The following is a 22,090-nucleotide window of genomic DNA, read 5'->3' on the forward strand; positions in this document are numbered from 1 at the left end:
ATATGCAAAAATCTATTCAAATGAATCATTCAATAATGAAATAAAGTGATAAAGCGTCACCAAAAACAAAAATCATATTGATCTAACAGTGAACAAAAGTACACTTATTAAGCAAGATTAACTCCCATTTGGAAAAAAAGATTAATAAATTATGACAGTTTATAATTTTTGGGGTAAACAATCTCTTAAACTCTTTGAACAGAGTTCATAAACCCACAACTCAGGCTGCCATACCACCAGCTGTGCCATTATTAATAAAATGCACATGCATTCTAGATCCTTATATAGTTTTAAAATTGCAAACATAAATAAATAATAGAGCTTGTTGCAATGCAATTTGGAGTTGACTTTTCAGCAAAAGATACATGTAATGCTTCCTTCCATTTTAGCCAAAATAAAGTTTTCTAGACAGAATATGCGACCTATGCCTTTTGGAAAAGCCTTTATGTCGAAAGCACATTTATGATGCCTATGAAGTACTCTCTGTAGGCACACTAGATTTTGGAATAGAATGGTCAGTGTATTTCTTCTGTTCCAAACACATTTCTTATACTATTTTTTTCTTCTCTTTAATGAAGCCTCAACATATGACGGCACTGGAATCCAGTGGAAAGAAAACTTTGATTCAGCATTCACAGAATTATGTGAAATTGGACGGTAACATTTTGTTTATTTATTTTATTTATTTTTTATTTTTTTACTTTTATTAAAATGAAAGTCCATCATCCTTTATCCTGTCAGTACCAAACTCAGCTGTCTCAAAATGATTTCTGTTTTTAGGGGTCGTTTCTCAGTGGTGAGGAAGTGTCTCAGTAAAGCCAGTAAGAAGGAGGTTGCTGTGAAGTTTGTCAATAAGAAGATGCAGAAGAAAGACCAGGTGGCCCATGAGGCCGATATCCTGCGTCATGTCCAGCATCCACAGCTGGTGGCGCTGATTGATACCTATGAGTCGCCCACGGCCTACATGCTGGTTCTTGAGCTGTGAGTAAACCTATTTCGAAAGCAAATGCAAGCAAACAATAGTTATGGGCATAGAGAGGGGCACAGAATCATGGTGCTATTCCAGGGCCCCAATGGGGATTATCTTATGTCTTGATCAGGGGCATCACTAGGAATTCTGGGCCCTGTGTATTAAATTTGGTATTGGGGGGGTTCCACAATATCTTAGTGGGCCCCTGTCAACCTCTAGGCCCTATGCACTCAGTTTTTATTGTGTGGAACAGAATGAAGATTCACCTTGTGGAACACACACACACAAACTAAAATGGAACTTATTTTTAAAAATTACCTGCAATGATATGATCATATTTTTATGTGTTCAGTGTTGAGGATGGGCGTCTGCTGGACTATCTAGTGGCTCACGATGAGCTGATGGAGGAGAAGGTGGGATTCTTCATTAAAGACACTCTGGAAGCTCTGCAGCACCTGCACACATGCAGAGTAGCTCACCTGGACCTCAAGGTGAAACATTATACCACCACATCAGCATGCAACAGATATTTACAGCTTATTTAGTAAAAACTTATCTTTTAGCAGACACTTATCCAAAGCAACCCAGCCCCCCACCCAGCCATAGCATTACAGAAAACAGTCAGTGTCCTGAGTCTCGTATTTCTACATTCAGGTAGATAGGAGTAGGTCGTACATGCCAAAACTAGTTGCCCAGAGGGTGTGTACTGTTTTTCTATGAAGATTTGTATAACGCCTAACAACACTCAAATATCACAACCAAATATCAATGTGCTAAAAAACACTCATAGCAATTTAAGTTTTGTGCAAGCAAACAGCAGATAAGTGGGTGACCGCTAAAGGTGAGCTTAGAAACCTAGTGCAAAGTCTTGAGATTTCAACTCTTTCTCATTCTTTAGCCTGAAAACCTATTGGTGGACCTCCACGTGCCCGTGCCCTGCGTGAAGCTCTCAGATCTAGGCGATGCTGTACAGGTTTCGGGTCACCGCTATGTGCATCTCCTCCTGGGGAACCCTGAGTTTGCCGCTCCAGAGCTCATCCAGGGCACCCCGGTGTCCCTGTCCACAGACGTGTGGAGTGTAGGGGTGCTGGCCTACGTCATGCTCAGCGGAGTCTCCCCGTTTCTGGATGAGAGTCTGGAGGAGACCTGTGTCAACATCTGCAGGCTGGACTTCTGCTTTCCTGAGGAGTACTTCAGTGGTGTTAGCCAGGCTGCCAAAGACTTCATTGTGTCCACGCTCAACCACGACCCCAGGAAGAGGCCTAGCTCAGCCACGTGTCTGCAGCACCCGTGGGTCAGCGCTCATAGTGGCGATTACTCCAAAACACCATTAGACACCGTCAGACTCGCTGCGTTTATAGACCGACGCAAACAGCTACACGACGTCAGACCTGTGACAAACGTTAAAGGACTGGTCAGCAGCAGTATGGGACACACCTTATGAGACGAGAACTTGGGCTGGTGGAAAGAGATTCTAGCATGTTACATGCTATACGTCAACATTAAATGTCATTTATATTATATCATATCATTTGGAATGTGCACTTACTGTACAAAGTGTTTCCTGTAGCGTTTATTTGTCTGCTCCATTATGCCCAGTGAGACCTTTGGTGATTAATAGATTGAGAAACTACAAGTAAACTGGAATTGTTGGAATTGCAGAGCTAGGAGTAGTAACATCATTGAATGTCTTTATTAAGGCTTAGAGTGATGTGTTTTAGAACTTTGAGAGTCGTAAACAGACCAGTAGTTGGTTGTTATTGTATGTTTAGTTGTATGAAGGGTTTTACAGGAAAAGTTTAACCAAAAATGAGAATTGGGTTATCATTTACTCATGCTGTTCCAGACTCACAAGAGATTTTTTTGACAAATGTAAATGCTGCTCTTTCCATACAATGAAAGTAAATCAAAAAAGCTCTTAAATCTCATTTGTGTTTACATATATTTAAATATGGCACATCAGGTTTAACATTTATAATTCTCTAAATAATTTTAGAGCTCCAGTGAGAAAATACAGAAACTCAATTCCTCAGTTTTATGCTTACATTTAAAGCTCAGTATACAGTTAAAGTGAAAAGTTTACATACAAAATGCATGTTATTTTTTATTTGATACTGACCTGAATAAGATATTTCTCATAAAAGATGTGTAAATAATCCACAAGAGAAAATAATAGTTGAATTTATAAAAATGAGCCTGTTCAAAAGTTTACATATACTTGATTCTTAATACTGTGTTGGACCTGAACAATCCACAGCTGTGTTTTTTGTGTGTTTAGTGATAGTTGTTCGTGAGTCCCTTGTTTGTCCTGAACAGTTAAACTGCCCACTGTTCTTTAGAAAAGTCCTTTAGGTCCTACAGATTCTTTGGTGTTTCATCATTTTTGTGTATTTGAACCCTTTCCAACAATGACTGTATGATTTTGAGATCCATCTTTTTACAATGACGACAACTGAGGCACTCATTGGCAACTATTACAGAAGGTTCAAACACTGATCCTTCAGAAGGAAAAGCGATGCATTAAGAGCATTTTTCAAATTCAAAAAGTTTTCACCCACCCACCCCAACCTCTTCACAGATGCATCATTTTTCCTTGTGAAGCATCAGTGAGAGTTTGAACCTTCTGTAATAGTTGCATATGAGTCCCTCAGTTGTCCTCAATGTGAAAAGATGGGTATAAAAATCATCATTGTTGGAAAAGGTTCAAATACACAAATATGCTGAAAAACCAAAGAATTTGTGGAAACTGAAGGATTTGTCTGAAAAAACTGCAGGCAGTTTAACTGTTCAGGACAAACAAGGAACTCATAAACAACTATCACTAAAAAAAACAAAAACAAAAAACAACAACAAAAAATCATTGATGTCTCAGGTTACAACAAAGTATTAAGAATCAAGCATGTATAAACTTTTGAACAGGGTCATTTTTATAAATTCAGCTATTATTTTCTCTTGTAAACTATATGTAAACGTCTTTTATGTGAAATATCTTATTCAGGTCAGTACTAAATAAAAAATAACATGCATTTTGTATGATCCCTCTTATTTTGGTAAAATAAATAACATTTTGCAAGTTCTGCAAGGTGTATGTAAACTTTTGACTTCAACTGTACATCATTCAATTTCAAATTAAAATACGGGTTTGGAACAATACAAGAGTAAAAATGATGACAGGATGAGATAGAATGTGGTTGATGAATGAATGCGAAAAGGAATTTAGTGATCCGACATATTGCAGTAGATATATTTTTCACAGGTTCATTAATTTAAAGAATGTAGACTATTTGACAGGTAAGAATTATTGTACAAATACCTGCATGTAGAAATAACTGATCATCCACCATTTAACCTGTAATGTATTCAGTTTTTATAGTATGCGGTCATGAGTGTCCTAAATGATGTCATTAGGCATAATGAGGTTTTTGAATGTCTTAAAAGAGGAAACATAGGAATTGAACAGAGAATGTTGTTTTCTTTTTTGTGTCTGAGTTTACTTACTGAAATTACAACAATTTGTCACCTAACGTTATTACAGTTCAGCACTTATTTATCCTAACATTCAAAAGTCTGTGATCAATAAGATTTTTAAAATGTTTTTAAAAGGTCTCTTTGAGGTCTTTTTACTCACCAAGGCTGCATTAATATCATCAAAAACACAGTAAAAATGAAATAACCATAATTTTCAACAGCCATATCTTCAGTATTTAATGTTACATGATCCTTCAGAAATCATTATATTCTGATTTCTTCTTATTAGCAATGTCAAAACGGCTGTACTTTTTTTCCCCCAAGACTGAATATTTTAATGCATCCCTGTTCAGTAAAAGTATTAATTTATTTAAAAGAACAAAGCAAAGAAAAAAAAAACCTCAAACTTTATTTATTTATTTTTTAAATACCCACACAATGTCCAGGAAGAAACCCCAAAAGCCTTAAACCCAATTTCTTGCTTAATTTATTATTTTTAAACACATTAATGTATTGTGTAGGAATGTCCAGGTATTTCACGTGTTATCGGTTTATGTTTGACTGTATACTTGTTCCGTATGTTGTATGTGCTGCCAGGTGTAATATGTCAAACTGTCACAGCAGCCTCGTGTCAGCTTTGATAGGCCAGATGCACATAGTTCATAAACGCTTTCAATTGATCGTGTGATCATATCAGTGAACACAGTCTAAATACACACCTTTACCATCAAAACTGGAAAGGATGCCTGATAGACAGGTTTAGTGAGGGCCAGTGAATTATCACACAGCAGTGTACTATATTGACAATACAGCATAACACACCTGTGAATACTGCATTGGGACAATCATTACATCATGTTTAACCTCATCAGCTCCTGGTGTATAAAGCTTCTGCTCTGCATTAATAACCTCTGTGATATCTGAGCCTAGTTTCGTTTCAGCACATCTAGAACAAACAACATAAAAATAACCCAAACGTGATTTAGTTTCTATTTTAACAGTAGCTGTCACCCAAACTAGTTCATTTGAAAAGCATCTCAGGAGATCTCTAAAGAATAAAGCCAGATCTGCTCTTTAAATCTTTACTTCATGCGTAAACCCCTGCAATAGGATTGTATAGAAACCTGTGTGTAAAATTTGCTAACAAAAGCAGAAGTATTGTTTTTCTTGATTCATATGGGCTGTTTGTTTGTTACTGGATGTTTAATAAACTGTGCTTTGTTTTTAGAAAAACGTTCTGTGGAGTTTTTCTTGATGTTTGTCTAGAGGTAGTTTTATAAATGTTAGTAAGCATTCTTAGCTTGGTATACTATTTTAATAGGTAAAATTTGAAGCTTTTTGAGTGGTGAGTGGATTCAGACTTAAATACCTCTGATTGGCCATTGCATTCAAGAAATGAACAGACATGTCTGTGATTGGCTACACTGCTTAACGCTCAAAACACGCTGTAAATAGAAAGCTTTGACACTCTTCAGAACACAAATACAGACTGAATAGTTTTCCAGATTTGTTTCGCCAATACAGTGGCATAGCAAGTGAGCCCTGGGCCCATATGGGCACAAACATTATAGGTTAAAGGAAAAGTTCACTTCCAGAACAAAAATTTACAGATAATGTACTCACCCCATTGTCATTCAAAATCATGTTCATGTCTTTCTTTCTTCAGTCAAAAAGAAATTATGTTTTTTGAGGAAATCATTTCAGGAATCATCTCCATATAGCGGACTTCCGTGGTGCTTGTGAGTTTGAACTTCCAAAATGCAGCTTAAATGCGGCTTCAAACGATCCCAAATGCATTTGTAAACGATCCCAGCCAAAGGAAGAAGGGTCTTATCTAGCGAAACGATCGGTTATTTTCTCTACCTGAACTCTGTGTATTCTGGATCAAGACAGTTAGGGTATGTTGAAAAACTCCAATCGTATTTTCTCCCTCGATTTCAAAAATCATTTCAATCATCCTACATCGCTGCAGAAGTACCAACCCAGTCTTTGCAAAGTGAACATGCAAAGAAGATCAAACACCCGCAACAAAAAAGGTTAAAACAGCAATATAGGACGATTTTGAAGTTGAGGGAGAACATGAGATGGGAGTTTTTCGACATAAACTAACTGTCATGAAACGGAAAAAAACAGAGTTCAAGCAGAGTAAGACAAGACGAGTGTTTGACATTAAAAAGTATATAAATTGTGTTATTTTTATGAAAATAACCAATCGCTTCGCTAGATAAGACCCTTCTTCCTCGGCTGGGATTGTTTGAAGCCGCATTTAAACTGCATTTTGGAAGTTCAAACTTGGGGCACCATATCAGTCCATTATATGGAGAAAAATCTTGAAATTTTTTCCTCAAAAAACATTTCTTTATGACTGAAGAAAGAAAGACATGAACATCTTGGATGACAAGGGGGTGAATACATTATCTGTAAATTTTTGTTCTGGAAGTGGACTTCTCCTTTAAAGCTGCATATATATATAGAAATGATGCCTACACATGCCTGTAGACAACAAACATAAAGTCTTTATGACTTAACAAAAATACGTGTTTACTAGGGATATTCAGTAATAATATATCCATATATTTGTCCAAAATAGTCTCAGTAACCAGCATGCTTTTGTCAGATAAGCAAATCTCACACTGCCACCTGACTCACCCCACCATATACAAATCAAACGACAAAACATCGCGAGAAAAACACAAACTACACAAAGTATGCTTACATAACCTTGCGAGAACTCTTATGGCAAGCCATTTTAGCATTAAATACCCCTTGCTGTACTAGTCATAATTTAGTTTTTACTAGTCAAAATTCCAATTCCAGATATCTATTCTGCAATTTCGCCTTGTCGTAATTGGAATTAAGATATCTAAAATGTGATTATGACTAGTCATTTTATGCACTGAAAATATCTACAATGCTATTTTGAAGTCATATTATACATTTGAGATATCTACAATGCTATTATGACTAGTCATATTGTTCCTTTGACTTCCATTGGAAAATATTTTCAGATAACTACAAATGAGTTCTGACTAGTAGAAATTGTAATTAAAGATATCTATAATTGATTTTGTACTAGGCATAATTCTAATTAGAGATATCTCAAATTATCTCTAATATCTAATTAGAAATATCTCAAATTATTTCTAACTGAATTACCACTAGTAAAAATTATAATTCAAGATATCTTTGGTAGTCATTACAATTATAAATCATTAATCATAATATTCATTAATTATAAAGTAATTGTAAAGTAATTATCTGTAATTCATCAGTTTTAAAGATGTCCAAAAAGCGACATAAGGTATGCAGAGAACACTCAATCTACGCACAATATAATCAATATCATCTGTACATGTTAAACCTTAATTATATTGTAATCTTTTTAAAATCAGCCTTCACCTGAGTCTGTCTTCATTCTAAAGCATTATTTTTGCGGCATGATTTAAATTTACACAGCGCTACATATATGCATGCGGGAGACCTTTTACCATATGAAAGCATCCAGGTATTATTTAATAACCCCTGAAGTAATTCATCCAGTAGCTTTTCTCTCCGTGACAACAAAAGCAGACTACTGTTGTCAGCAGTTAGCGCTGAGCATTAGCCACGACCCTGGTGTGGGGAGATGAGTAAATTTATTGTCAAGTCGCACAACAGCTGATTCGAGGAGCAGGAATATTTTAAGCTTAGACGGCTTGCCATACTAGTACGATTCAGATCTTAAAATATAATTGTGACTAGTCAGAACTGAATTAGAGATATTTTTAATATTTTTAAGAGTTTTAGTCATAAAGTATTTAGAGATATCTCTATCAGATTTCTTCCTAGTGTAATTATAATTGCAGATATGTCTAATTATCATTCTGACTAGTCAAATTATGACTAGTCGAATTACAATTGTAACTATCTGAAATATGTTTTATAGTCAAACCAAAGATTAAATGCTAAAACGGCAACGGCATTCCTCTAGAAGGCGCTTGTCGGCTCAGAAAACTGAATCCTCCATCGAAATGCGTTCAAATGGTTTGTGCCTTATTGCAAAAAACTGTACACTAAAAAAGTATAATCGTTTAAACTCTTAATTACAAATAGGACTCCTAGTCATCCAAATTGAAATTTGATTCAGTAATCTCACTAAAAATATATTATATAACGGCAGTTATCTCAAACAGCTGATTGGTCCATCTTTACCAGCGCTGAGAAAAACAACACGTACCACGTGATGTCACCATCATTAATTTGGATATACACAGTTGAAGATAATTTAATTAGGAATAAAATTATATCGGATCAGTTAGAGACACATTTTTAAACAATTAAAATATTTACTGAATTTTATTCAAAAACTAATGCTTATTGAACTATATCTTTTTAAAACTTGTGCACTGTAAATATTGTTGGCTTCTTTATGATAAATTGCTTGCGCTGTTTCTCACTGGATAAAAACGTGTGCACAACGTCAAGGGCTGACTAAATGTAAATGTCATTTCTGATCCGCAATCTCTGCCTCTTTTAGGTCTCCGACCGTTTCATGCCACGGCGCTAGAGCCAAATCTCGCGAGACACGCAGAAGAGCCGTAGCAACAAGACCTCGCGAGAAGCGCCGCGATCACAGCAACAAGACAACCAAAATAAAGTGAGCACAACAAACCCGTAGCGCATCATGGCGGCGTCGCTGCTGCGCCGGGACAAGAAATCTACCGCCGCCCATCTGAAGGCAGACCTCAAGAGGACTGACAACAGCTCAGGGCTGCGGCAGCTGCAGGAGCTGCTGGATAGCGTGCTGAACCCGGAGCGGGGCTCGGACCCGGAGGCGCTGGAGTGGTGTAAATGGCTGCTGGCAGGAGGGGACGGATTCGACGAGTTCTGCCGGACCGTCCGATCCTACGATAACGCCACCCTCTGCGGGCTGGTGTGGACTGCCAACTTCGTGGCGTACCGTTGCCGGACTTGCGGCATCTCGCCCTGCATGTCGTTATGTGCGGAGTGCTTCAATAACGGCGATCACACGGGCCATGATTTTAACATGTTCCGGAGTCAGGCCGGTGGGGCCTGTGACTGCGGGGACGGGAACGTGATGAGAGAGAGCGGGTCAGTAGACACTCTGACTGACAGGGGCTGTGTCTCACACACTCGTCAGTGAGCTCACTACCTGGACAGCGTTTTGGGGCATCGTAGCATAGGCACATCCCGACTCGGCAGCAGATTTGGGCGTAATACCACAGGCGCAGCCAGAATCAGCAGCGTTTTTGGGGGTCATGATATGAAACCTTGCGAGCTGCCTATATGACATTATTATTATTATTATTATTAAACATTATAGCATACGCATGTACTAAATCACCAGCAGAAATTAAGGGTTATATTCTGATGTGATGACTACATAGACAATATTTAAATTGCATGATATTATAGATTAATTCATATCGTCATCATCATCATAGACATTTTTCCTCCAAGATAATTAATTGCGAGTTTCAAATCCACAGCATTTTGTCATCAATTCATAGGTGCATTCTGGTTCAGCTGCATGTTGGGCATCATAAAGAGTACAAGCGGTGTTTTTAATTGTCATAGTCCCAAACCCAGCAACACATAATTTTTGATAATCACACTATAGGCACATCCTGAATTATATCATAGAACTGCATATAGGGTTGTTATTGTTAAATAAAACTTATGTTTTAAATTCAAATTTTTAAAAAAAAGTATTTTATGTCAGCTAGTAACAAGGTGACATTTTTCATTTTTGTTTAGTTAATGTTGAAGTATTAAAAAAAAAAAGACAAACCCAACAAAATTACCAAACCTTAATATTAAATTAAAAACAGAAATGTAAAAAATAAAATCAAATTCACAGTATTAACAATGTTAATGATAATAAAATAAAATCACTGATCATAATATAGGCATGTCGTAAATCTGCAGCAGTATTATTGCCTGCTCATACAATGTTTTGGTTGTATAATATATTAGGTGAATTCTGAATATGCAGTATTTTGGGGTTTAATAATCTCAAACCTTGTAAGATGTGTACCTAGGCATCATTGTCAGCTCAATTGTTTGTCCTTATAACATTGGCTTGTTGATATCACATTATCGTTGCATTCTGGTTCTACCACAAATAAGCAGGAATTTTGGGCATCATAGTTTCCAACTTAATGAGCTGCCTACCTAGACATTGTTTTTGTGAACCATATATAGGCATATCCCGAGTCAGCAGCTGTTTTTTTGGTTGTGTGTTTGTTTTTTGCATAATAGTGTCAAAAACTAGTGAGGAGCTTACAAAGACAGCATTATTGGATATCAGTATTTCTAAATCTGCGGTATTTTTGTGCATCATATTCTTAAGCTAGTGACCTGACTATGTAGGGCATTACATCCCTGACACATTATAAGTGTCCAACCTATTTTGCTGATTAGGGCATCAAATCATAGGTCCACCCAGAATCTGCACAGTTTTTGGGCATTGTGAGAAACTTGGTGTGCTGCTGCCTGTCTAGACATAGTTAGAAAGCATGAAATTACTGGTGTGTTCCAAATCAAAATATTATAGAGGCGTTTTGGTTCAGCATTATTTTTGGGCATCATAGACACTTTTAGACAAAATTAGCAGCAGTTTTGAGTCCCAAACTTCACTAGAATTCAGTATTTCCTCTTCATGGTGTTCAAAATCAGCAGTATTTTTGGGCAAAATGCCCTCAAACCTAGTGAACTTTGGCTATTTTCTGGGCACCATAGGCATGTTCCAAATCATTAAAAATGTGCCCAGAATTTCCAGCATTTTGAAAGGATTTTGACTCAGAAATTGCTAGTAGATTTCACAAATAATTACATAGAAACAAGTAACATGATAAATAAATGTTTTCTAAATGTTCTACATTTTTAGAGAGATGTAGAAAATATTGTCTGTAAAACATCTTTACAAGTCATTTTTACTGTGTAGGTGTTTTGCATAAACACAGTTCAGATGTTGAGTGTAGGCAGCTAGTTTGCTTTTAGGCACAGCTGTGCATTGATTGATATATATTCGCTAGCATAAGGGCTGGTGTGACGGTCAGACGGGCTGTCAGAGGGTGGGGGGGGTTAATAGTGTAGAGTGGGCAGTGGCACCTGATCACTGCCTTACAGAGAGTGACACAGTCTGGTTTATTTTTAACCCACCCACAGGGTCAGTGACAGGTCTCTTCCCTTCCTCCTCTCACACTACACACTGCACAGGGCCTTCACTTTAACATTTGCGCTGCGAGACAGGCCGACAGACAACACGTTTGGATGTTTAGATATGGGGGCCGGATATGACTGCTGTCCGCTGGGGCTCAAAAGACTTACTGTATTTAATCAGTAAATGGTTTAATTATTATGAAGCGTTCTACTGTGCAGGAATGAGAATATTGACAGGAGTGTAGTGTGAAAAAACAGCAGCTCCACTAACACTTTTGCTTTTGCTCTGGAGAGTGACGTCAGACTGCTCGCATGTTCTTTCTGATTCAAAGTGACTGTCCACTGAACCCAACCATCTCTATTCTTATTTAAAAAAAAAAAAAAAAATCCTTGGACTGCTTAGCCATGTCTGCATATGATGTTTATTGTGTGTGTCCTTCTTACAGCTTAATCTTTAGGTTATCAGTAATATGTGACATGACAGGTGTTATAAATTCTAAGACAGCACTGTAGACGGAGAACGTTAATAAGTCATTCAGAGCCGTCGTACATGTCTTAACTTCTGATCTCACACTGAACTAATATGCCAGCATAGTATTTTGTTTTTTGTTTTGGTATGAGTCTCTAGGAAGCGATCCTTGTTTTAGTGCTTTATTATTATAGTGCAATTAGTGCAGAGTTTAGTGAGGCTCCAGAGGTAAATCAATTGATACGCTGAAAGACTATTTCATTCATGCAGTTTTCATTTAGCTGCTAACCAAAACTGCAGTTTATTTAATCAAAATCTAATTGTTAAGTAACACTCAAAAAATTGCTACTGCTTGAACTGAGGCAGCTACAGCAGTTTATAATGCCACTTTGGAACTTGTCAGCAGTGGGAATAAGACTAATAATTGCAGTCACTGGATAGGAAACAGACGAGTAATATTTTGGAAATTTTGTTCTACCATCAGAAACAGCTTAGACTAATGAGATTTAAGAATCGATATTGGTTTATCAAAGTAAAGATCAATTAAAATCCAGAAATCAATATTGTCAACCCAGCCTTTGCATCCAGACAGCTGACATGTTTACATGTAGCTTTTTCTACTTTATGTGCACAAAATAGATGCTGACAAAGTCAGAACATGACCTCAGAGAAGTGCTAATTAAATGCTGCTGTTTCCGTCAATGGTTTCAGCCCTCCAAAACCATTTAGTCATTTGTCTGCCTTCATTTTTGAGTGCAGCGCCTACGTATTAAAATCCAGGCAGCAACCGAAGTGTAGAACCTAGTCCCCACTCTGCATTTTTTTTCTTTAACACTAAGCCATTACACTCGGATATATGTCAGAATACGAAAGAAAAGATTTGTCACTGCTTGCGGTTTGTGTCTTTAATAGCCAGTTTTTTGTCAGGGAAATACACTACCCATAATTCTGAACAGAGATTGACCAATTAGAGAAGTCGCTGTTAACATGGAAAAGAAAATTTCAAGAATTGAACTCTGCAGCAGCCACAACTTCCATGAAGCATTGTGAACGGCGTAATCGAGTCTTTCTCTTTACATTCCCAGTCTGCTTTCATATATATATATATATATATATATATATATATATATATATATATATATATATATATATATATATATATATATATATATATATATATATATATATATATTTTTTTTTTTTTTTTTTTTTTTTTTTAACATTTTGCAATAAAGGGTATTGGTTTTATGCTTATAATTTAAAACTGACTTGCAGATGCCATTGAATATATTGGATATATATTTTTAGATTTATATTATGTCTGTTGCAATGCTTCATGGGATAAATAGTTCATTCCCAATTAAAACAATTCATATATATGTTTGTCTTTTTTTCATGATTCTTTGTAATGTGTGACCCTGGACCACAAAACCAGTTGCATGGGTATATTTGTAGCAATAGCCAACAATACATTGTATGGGTCAAAATGATCGATTTGTCTTTTATGCTAAAAATTATTAGCATATTAAGTAAAGATCATGTTCCATGAAGATGTTTTGTATTTTGTAAATCCTACCGTAAATGTATCAAAACTTAATTTTTGATTGGTGATATGCATTGCTAAGAACTTCATTTGGACCATTTTAAAGGCAATTTTCTCAGTATTTTTTTTTTATTTTTTTTTATTTTTTTTTTTGCACCCTCAAGATTCCAGATTTTCAAATAGCTGTGTCTCGGCTAAATATTGTCCTATCATAACAAACCATACATCAAAGGATGGCTTATATAGCTTTCAGATGATGTATTTAGCTTTTCAGATGATCTCAATTTCAAAAAATTTACCCTTATGACTGGTTTTGTGGTCCAGGGCCACATGTGGTTAACACTTGAACTCTCAGCGATAAAAATGAATGGGGAAAATGCATTTTTATAATGATTTGTTTGAGCGCTGATCTAACAGGTCTTTTATTCCTATGCCTCCTCCATGATGTTAGTAAAAAACCTGAAGAATTACATATTGTGGTTGCCTGTAGTGCATCGACCCGTTGACCTTTATGAAAACAGTCTGTGACCTCAGACATCTGATAGATGGGTTTAATGCGAGGTAGACTGGGGATTTTCTCAACAGCTAAGCACTAAATGGTGAATTCAAAATGGCTAATTCAAATGCTCTTGTGTGACAGGTTTTGCAATAGGCATCGGTTAAAAACGGGAGAGAACGTGCCATCAGTCCCTCGGGATCTCCTGCTCATGTCTGAGATGGTGCTGCCGCGGTTTATCATCACTATCATTCAGTACCTGAGAGACGGCTACACTGAGCCAGGTGAGGACACCATATCATACCTTAAAGAAATGGTTCATCTAAAAAAGAAATTTACTTTCTAACTGATCGTGCAGCCCAAACCGTAAGGCCTAGAGAGCTGAAACTTGGTCATTAAAGGTAGTAGTCCTCCTCGCTACTCAGGCGCAAAGAACCGGCCCAATCGGCCAAATAGGTGGCGCTACAATGCATAAAAACAACTTTTTTACATTTTTGGCCCATAGCTATTATTATTCTTTTGTCGTAGACTCAAAAAACTTGGTTTACATCGTTGGCCCAATCGGCCTTAGGTGGTCACAGTGATCAAAAATGCAAAAATGCTCATAGCACAAAATCCTTGGGTCAAGGCGATAAAATTTCTTCTACGGGGCCCGGTTTTTCCGCCATTTTGAAGTAAATTCAAAACCTACTTTTGCGAACTAGTCCTAGGTTTTTCGCCCGATCGGAACCAAACCAGTGCAGAAATGTTCTCTGGACAGTGAATATCAATAATTATCAAAAAAAAGTTGAAATTTTGACTCATCGTTGCGAAAGGGCCCCAAAAAGTTTGTCAGGTGGAGGACCATTTTTACTAAAATGGCTATAACTCATGAACCAAATGAGATATCTTCACCAAACTCGGTACACATGTGTATAAGCTCAATCTTTGGTCAAATAAAAAAAATTGCACAGCTCTGCCACTTGGTGGCGCTATAAGCCTGAAAAAACATAAAAATGACTATAACTATGCAATCGTTAGTCCGATCGACCTGAAAATTGGTATGCAGTGTCTCTGTCCAATGTGCCATAAGGGTCTATGAGGACATTGGCGTATCTCAAAAAACATGGCCGCCATCGGCCAATGAAGTTTGAGCACCCATTAGACAAGGTTAACGAAGGTCAATCGGAACGAAACTCACTGGGCATGTTCGACTCATGGCCCTAAAGGTCTGTAAGAATTTTGAAAGAAATCGGCCACTAGTTGGCGCTAACGAGTTTTTTTTTGCCTCTGTAATGTGCCTCACTCACGTGGTGTTTCACACATCCACACAATATGCATATCATTTGATAGATCTCCACATGCTGAGCAACTTTGCCTCAAGAACCATTGCTGTCAATCAAATCATTCATTAATTATTCACAAATATGTGAAAAACCTACTTTTGCGAACTAGTCCTAGGTTTTTCGCTCAATCTCGATCAAACCACTGCAGCGCAGTTCTCCAGACTCTCTAGATCAATAATTATCAAAAAAATGTGGAATTTTGTCCTTTGGGTAGCTATAACGGGGTCATTTAGAAAAGGGGCGTGGCCACATATACCCAAAAGCCTATCAAACCTAAACAAAAACTCAAAACTTTACAAAAGTTGGAGAAAACATGTGTCAGATGACTCTTAACAAGCATGTAAAATTTCATGGAGATCGGACCATAGGTGGCGCTATGACAGTTAAAAAGGCTTCAACAACACGAAATTTCAAAAGTAAATTGCCTTAAATTGCTATAACATGCTCATATAATCACAGAAACACTAGAACTTCATACCATATGATAGATCTCCTCATGCTGAGCAACTTTGCCTCAAGAACCATTGCTGTCAATCAAGTCGTTTATTACATATTCACAAATATGTGAAAAACCCACTTTTGCGAACTAGTCCTAGGTTATTCACTCGATCTCGATCAAACCACTGCAGCACAGTTCTCCAGACTCCCTAGATCAATAATTATCAAAAAAAAGTTAAACTTTTGACTCACAGTCGCAAAGGGGCGCCAAAACGTTCAAAAGAGGCGGGGCCACTTTTAGTAAAATGGCTATAACTTTGGAACAGAATGACATATCATCACCAAACTCAGAACACATATGTAAAAGCTCAGCCTTTGGTCAAATCCAAAAAATTGCGGAGCTTGACCACTTGGTGGCGCTATAATAGAGAAAAAACATAAAAATGGCTATAACTTTGCAACCGTCAGTCCAATCAACCTGAAAATTGGTATGCAGTGTCTCTGTCCAATGTGCCATAAGGGTCTATGAGAACATTGGCGTATCTCAAAAAACATGGCCGCCATCGACCAATGAATTTTGAGCACCTATTAGACAAGGTTAACGGAGGCCGATCGGAACGAAACTCACTGGGCATGTTCGACTCATGGCCCTAAAGGTCTGTAAGAATTTTGAAACAAATCGGCCACTAGTTGGCGCTAACGAGTTTTATGGCTCTGTAATCACGTGGTGTTTCACACATCCACACAATATGCATATCATTTGATAGATCTCCTCATGATGAACAACTTTGCCTCAAGAACCATTGCTGTCAATCAAACCGTTCATTAATTATTCAAAAATATGTCAAAAACCTACTTTTGCGAACTAGTCCTAGGTTTTTCGCTCAATCTCGATCAAACCACTGCAGTAATATTCTCTGGACTCTCTAGATCAATAATTATCAAAAAAATGTTGAATTTTGTCCTTCGGTTAGCTGTAATGGGGCCATTTACAATAGGGGCGTGGCCACATATACCCAAAAGCTTATAAAACCAAAACGAAAACTCAAAACGTTACGAAAATTGGAGAAAACATGTGTCAGATGATTCTTAACAAGCATGCAAAGTTTCATGGAGATCGGAGCATAGGTGGCGCTATAACAGTTAAAAAGGCTTTAAAATCAAGATTTCTATGGTAAATTGCCTCAAATTGTTAAAAAATGCTCATCCATTCACACAAACACTAGATCTTACACTTATATCTGTATGATATATCCTCTCATTCTGAACAAATTTGCATACCACTGCGAGCGTCACACGCGCATCAGTATTACAAGTGAAATGCTCATGAAACAGTTCTGGAGATGTTGTTAATCCGTATTACAAGTAAGGAAACTGCGCGTCCGCCCCGTTCATTCATAAAAAGACACGCAGAACATGCAGGATTCATATTTAAATAGTCTTTTGCAGCATAATATTTACAGATACTAGTCCATATCGCGACTTGATGCAAGTGTAATGACCAGCTTTTGATTAATTCATTCAAACTTCCGTGGAAATCAACAAAAAAAAACATTCGGGGCTGAAGTAAAAACATTCGAGGGCTCCAGCCCCGAATGATTAGCCCTAGCGACGCCCCTGCCATCAGCTAATGTCTTGTGAAGTAAAAAGCTGCGTGCTTGTGAAAAAAAACAAATCCACCAAATTCATCAGTCATTTCTGACCAATATATGAGTCAATAATCCATAGGAATGCTTTATCTCCTGTTGTCCTCTCACATCAAAATCCACCAACAACTGTGTAAATTGTGCATATTTCTCTCCTGATTCAGACAATAAAACATTTTCTGGAAAGAAAGCAATATTATGGATAGAGGACTTATGTTTTAGCTGGATGCAATGGTTTGAAGTTAAAAGCATTTTAATGATTATTAGATGTTTCTGTGGATTGTTATAATGATGTTTCTATCAGCTGTCTGGACGCTCATTTTGACGGCACCCATATACTGCAGAGGATGTCTTCCATTGTATTTTTTTGTCCGTATAATAGAAGTTAATGGGAATTGTACTTCATTTTAATGCTCCTGTACTGCTGTAAATGTTTCAAAGACCACATTAAATGGATTCCAAGTATAAAGAGTGACCCTGGACCACAAAAAGTAGCACAGGTATATTTGCAGCAATAGCCAAAAATACATTGTATGGGTCACAATTATCGATTTTTCTTTTATGGCAAAAATCATTAGGATATTAAGTAAAGATCATGTTCCATGAAGATATTTTGTAAATTTCCTACCATAAATATATCAAAATGTCATTTTTGATTAATAATATGCATTGCTAAGAACTTAATTTGGACAACCTTAAAGGCGATTTTCTCAATATTCAATATGTCTAAATTTTTTGCACCCTCAGATTTTCAAATAGTTATATCTCGGCCAAATATTGTCCTATCCTTACAAACCATACATCAACAGAAAGCTTATTTATTCAACTTTTCATGTGTTAAAAATAAGTGGTTTTGTGGTCCAGGGTCACATATTTTCTATTGGAACAGTTGGGGCGGGGTGTATGGAAGGCTTATCCTTCCATAATGGGGTCATCAATAAGTTTGGTCCATTTTCCTTTTGGAGAAATACTATACTTTAAATGTATTTGTCAGATAAAGGCTGTTCTGTTATGCCTCAAAGCTCATGTACATGAACTAAAAGCACCATTACAGTTTTCATTTCATGGGGTCTTTGAAGTGTTTAGTTTGGAGCTGGGTCAGTGGATTCAGCTCATCATCTGATCAGAAACACTTTGCTTATACAATAAGGATTTGGAAAAACGTTGTAATGAAAAAGATCATCTGCAATGTGAAATAACGTCAACTGCTTTCTCTGTGCTTTTGAATAATGGTAGCCCCATGTGTATGACGTGTACTGGCTGAGCCTGCTAATCGTGCCCACTGGGGTAACATATGCTGCTTTATTTTGTCACTCACACAAACATCTTATCATGTGCTGACAGAGTCTGCCGCTGACAGAGATCTGCAGAAGGTTCTTCAGCAGTTAGAGCCACACATATCGTTCTTAGAAGAGCTCACCAAGATGGGCGGGGCCATGCGCACTGTTCTCACCAAGATCTTAACCAATCAGCAGACCTTTAAAGAACTGAGCATGGGTGAGTATGTCTAAATGTTGTGTAAGCAGTGTCTGCATCCATCTTGTTTTTGTTTTTCCAGTCATCTGAGTTTTTAATTACCTTTTGTTTACTGGGGTTGTATTTATCACATTTTTTATTTATATAGTTGACCTTTTCCACTCTCTCACCCTTACAATTAAAAAGGCAGTTTTTATTGCCATGCCATTAAAACCTATATATGCAAATGACCTTTATGATTGACTGATGTTTTCTAATGTGAAACAAATACCAGTATTTACTGCATGGAAATGTGCAATGATTATGGATCTTGTTAAACTTAGTCTTTTGTTTTGTTTTGTTTTTGTTTTTGTTTTTTTAGGCCATAAACACCACAGTGTTTGTCAGCTTTTCATTAGTGTACTAAATGTTTAGGATAATAGTATATACACTACCATTTGTAATGTTTTTTTTTTTTTTAAAGAAGTCTCTACTGATCACCAGACCTGCATTTATTTAATCCAAAGTATAGCAAAAGATATTTTTTTTACTATTTAAAATGACTGCTTTCTATTTGAATACATTTTAAAATGTATTTCTGTGATCAAAGCTAAATTTTTAGAATCAGTACTTCAGTCTTCAGTGTCACATGATCCTTCAGAAATCATTCTAATATGCTGATTTGCTGTTCAAGAAACATTTGTTGTTGTTGTTATGATTATTATTATTATTATTATTATTATTATTATTATTATTTATTATTATTATTATTATTATTATTATCATCATCAATATTACCAATAAACAGTTGATACTTTTTTTCAGGATTCTTTGAATAGAAAGATTCAAAGATCAGCATTTATTTGAAATAAAAAGCTTTTGTAACATTACACACTATACCATTTAAAAGCTTGGAGTCAGTGTGTATGTATGTGTGTATATATATATATATATATATATATATTTAATATAATTATAAAATAATTATATTAAAAAAATAATTATTTATTTATTTATATAATATTGATGATAAAGACATTTATAATGTTACAAAAGATTTCTGTTTCAGATAAAAGCTGTTCTTCTAAAAGTTGTATTCATCAAAGAATCCTGAAACATTCTACTCAGCTGTTTTAAATATTTTTTTGCACACCAAATCAGAATATTAGAATGATTAATGAGGGATCATGTGACTGGAGTAATGATGCTAGAAATTCAGCTTTGAAATCAAAAGGAATAAATTACAATTTAATTTATTCAAATAGAAAACAGTTATTTTAAATCGGAAAAATATTTCAAAATGTTTCTTTTTTGCTGTCCTTTGGATGAAATAAATGTACGCTTCTTTAAAAAGCATTAAAAATCTTACTTTTCAAAAACTTTTGAAATCCTAAAAATAAGGATTCTTTGTTGGCATATTTGATTCCATGAAGAATCTTTACCTTCCATGGATTCCTCCAATTCCACAAAAGTTTCTTTAGGTTGGAAAAAGTTTGTTTTGACTATTAAAATGTTCTCCACACTAAACAAATGTTTCTTTTAAGAACTGTTCAGTAAAACTGTTCAGTTCTTCTGAGGTATTACTGCAAAAATTGAAAATGCATCCTATATTTTACCTCCATGTTACTTAAAGTTTCTGAACTGTTGTTACTGATGTGTAAATGTGGACTTATATGCATGTATTTCGGTTTTTAACATAATCAATTTAACTATTTTAATTAAGCTGTTTTTTTTTTTTTTTTGTAGCTCTTGGCCTCCATAATGGGCTTTTTGTCACTTCATATGACCTCTTTAAAAATAGGCTCAAATAATTTAAATCATGTTCACCCTCCTATTTTGTCCCACACCCACAGGTCAAGAGGAGAATGTTTATGCGAAGAGGAACTATGAGAAGTATTTGTCAGCATTGAAGAGTTCAGGTTTGGTGTCGGTGGAAGAGAAGGGAGCAGGAATAGCTGGAGCTGGGGCAACAGACACTCCAGCTGGGGCAGGAGCGCTCAGTCTACTGGGTAACGCTTTGCTGCCTCTTCTGTGCTTTTATTCCTGATGGGTGAATAGGGAGAAACAGGTCTTGATGGCTATTGGAAACTTTGGTAACATGGTTACAATATTTTTCTTTGTGTTGGTTTGTATTTTAGGAGCTACTGCTGCTGCCAGTCTGGAAGACTCTAGCAAAGAGGTAGGCTCACAGAGTTGTGGTATTGATAAAATGTGACCCAGCAACCAGTCAAAACAAGCACAGCAGGGTGTGCCTTCCTTTTGTGCTGTTGATGACAATATAGCCTTCTTTTGGCCACTAAACTGATTGTTTTAGCTGTGCTCATTGTTTAGAACAGTGGGTCAAATTAAAAGTGGTGCATGTCTTTGTTTGACAGGAGGATCAGGATGGGCTGCAGGGTGTGGGTCAGAGGAAAAGAGTCAAGCTCAGTAGCAGTACCAAAGGTAGATCCCATTACATCTCATCATTCTGAAATCTGAAAACAGTTATTTCCCAAGTAACGCAGTGACAAAAACAGTTACATTTCCTTGCTGTTTTCCCTTTTTGTTAGATCCATCCATAATGGACACCCTGAAACACAAATGTTTTTTAGAAGAGTTATTGTTTTGGACTATTAAGTATGAATTTCCACAGAAGATGGTCACTTTTTTGCTCAACATGTTGCCAGATCAGGATTACAAGGTATTTGAAGCTGTTAATCTCTTACACTCTACTTATAATTAAATAATAATATATAAATATAAAAATATAATCATAACTTAAAAAGTCGCATAATTTGAAGTTTACTTTCATTGTCTGTCCTGTTAAGAGACATGGTGATGGTAAAAAGAAAAACTGAATGAGAGGGAAAATTCTTCTTCAATTCTTTTGTCTACAAAACTTTCCTGTTCACTTATAGAACTTTTGTTTGGTTGCAAAACTTTTGCGTTCCCTGAGAAACTTTGCACGTGCTTGAAAATGTTTGTGATAGAAATATGAGGTTCTCAAAGGAAGACAAATGGTTTGTGAAAGAAAGCAGTACTTTTGCGAGGGAACGCAAACACATTGAAATAATCTTCATTCAGGGTTCGTAGAAGGTGCTTAAAGAATTTGACTTTTTGAAATCTGAGGCCTGGAA

General features: G+C 36.4%; 2 protein-coding genes across 7 annotated transcripts in view; both read left to right on the forward strand.

The window, feature by feature from the left end:
• The window catches only part of kalrna (kalirin RhoGEF kinase a), a 211,187-nt gene extending 205,516 nt beyond the window's left edge, over nucleotides 1–5,671 (forward strand). For all 3 annotated transcript variants that reach the window (XM_051120073.1, XM_051120074.1, XM_051120075.1), the window contains 4 exons: nucleotides 579–657; nucleotides 781–981; nucleotides 1,323–1,461; nucleotides 1,869–5,671. In XM_051120073.1, the coding sequence (XP_050976030.1) occupies nucleotides 579–657; nucleotides 781–981; nucleotides 1,323–1,461; nucleotides 1,869–2,414 (965 nt within the window). In that variant the 3' untranslated portion in view covers nucleotides 2,415–5,671. The remainder of the gene's footprint in view (nucleotides 1–578; nucleotides 658–780; nucleotides 982–1,322; nucleotides 1,462–1,868) is intronic.
• A 3,390-nt stretch (nucleotides 5,672–9,061) lies between these two features.
• ubr3 (ubiquitin protein ligase E3 component n-recognin 3) overlaps nucleotides 9,062–22,090 on the forward strand; it is a 66,318-nt gene continuing 53,289 nt past the window's right edge. For all 4 annotated transcript variants that reach the window (XM_051118933.1, XM_051118935.1, XM_051118934.1 and 1 more), the window contains exons 1-7: nucleotides 9,062–9,529; nucleotides 14,255–14,394; nucleotides 18,864–19,016; nucleotides 20,828–20,983; nucleotides 21,113–21,153; nucleotides 21,350–21,416; nucleotides 21,524–21,654. In XM_051118933.1, coding sequence (XP_050974890.1) covers nucleotides 9,102–9,529; nucleotides 14,255–14,394; nucleotides 18,864–19,016; nucleotides 20,828–20,983; nucleotides 21,113–21,153; nucleotides 21,350–21,416; nucleotides 21,524–21,654 — 1,116 coding nt within the window. In that variant the 5' untranslated portion in view covers nucleotides 9,062–9,101. The remainder of the gene's footprint in view (nucleotides 9,530–14,254; nucleotides 14,395–18,863; nucleotides 19,017–20,827; nucleotides 20,984–21,112; nucleotides 21,154–21,349; nucleotides 21,417–21,523; nucleotides 21,655–22,090) is intronic.

Source organism: Labeo rohita, chromosome 9 (assembly GCF_022985175.1).
Source record: "Labeo rohita strain BAU-BD-2019 chromosome 9, IGBB_LRoh.1.0, whole genome shotgun sequence".
Lineage (NCBI taxonomy): Eukaryota > Metazoa > Chordata > Actinopteri > Cypriniformes > Cyprinidae > Labeo > Labeo rohita.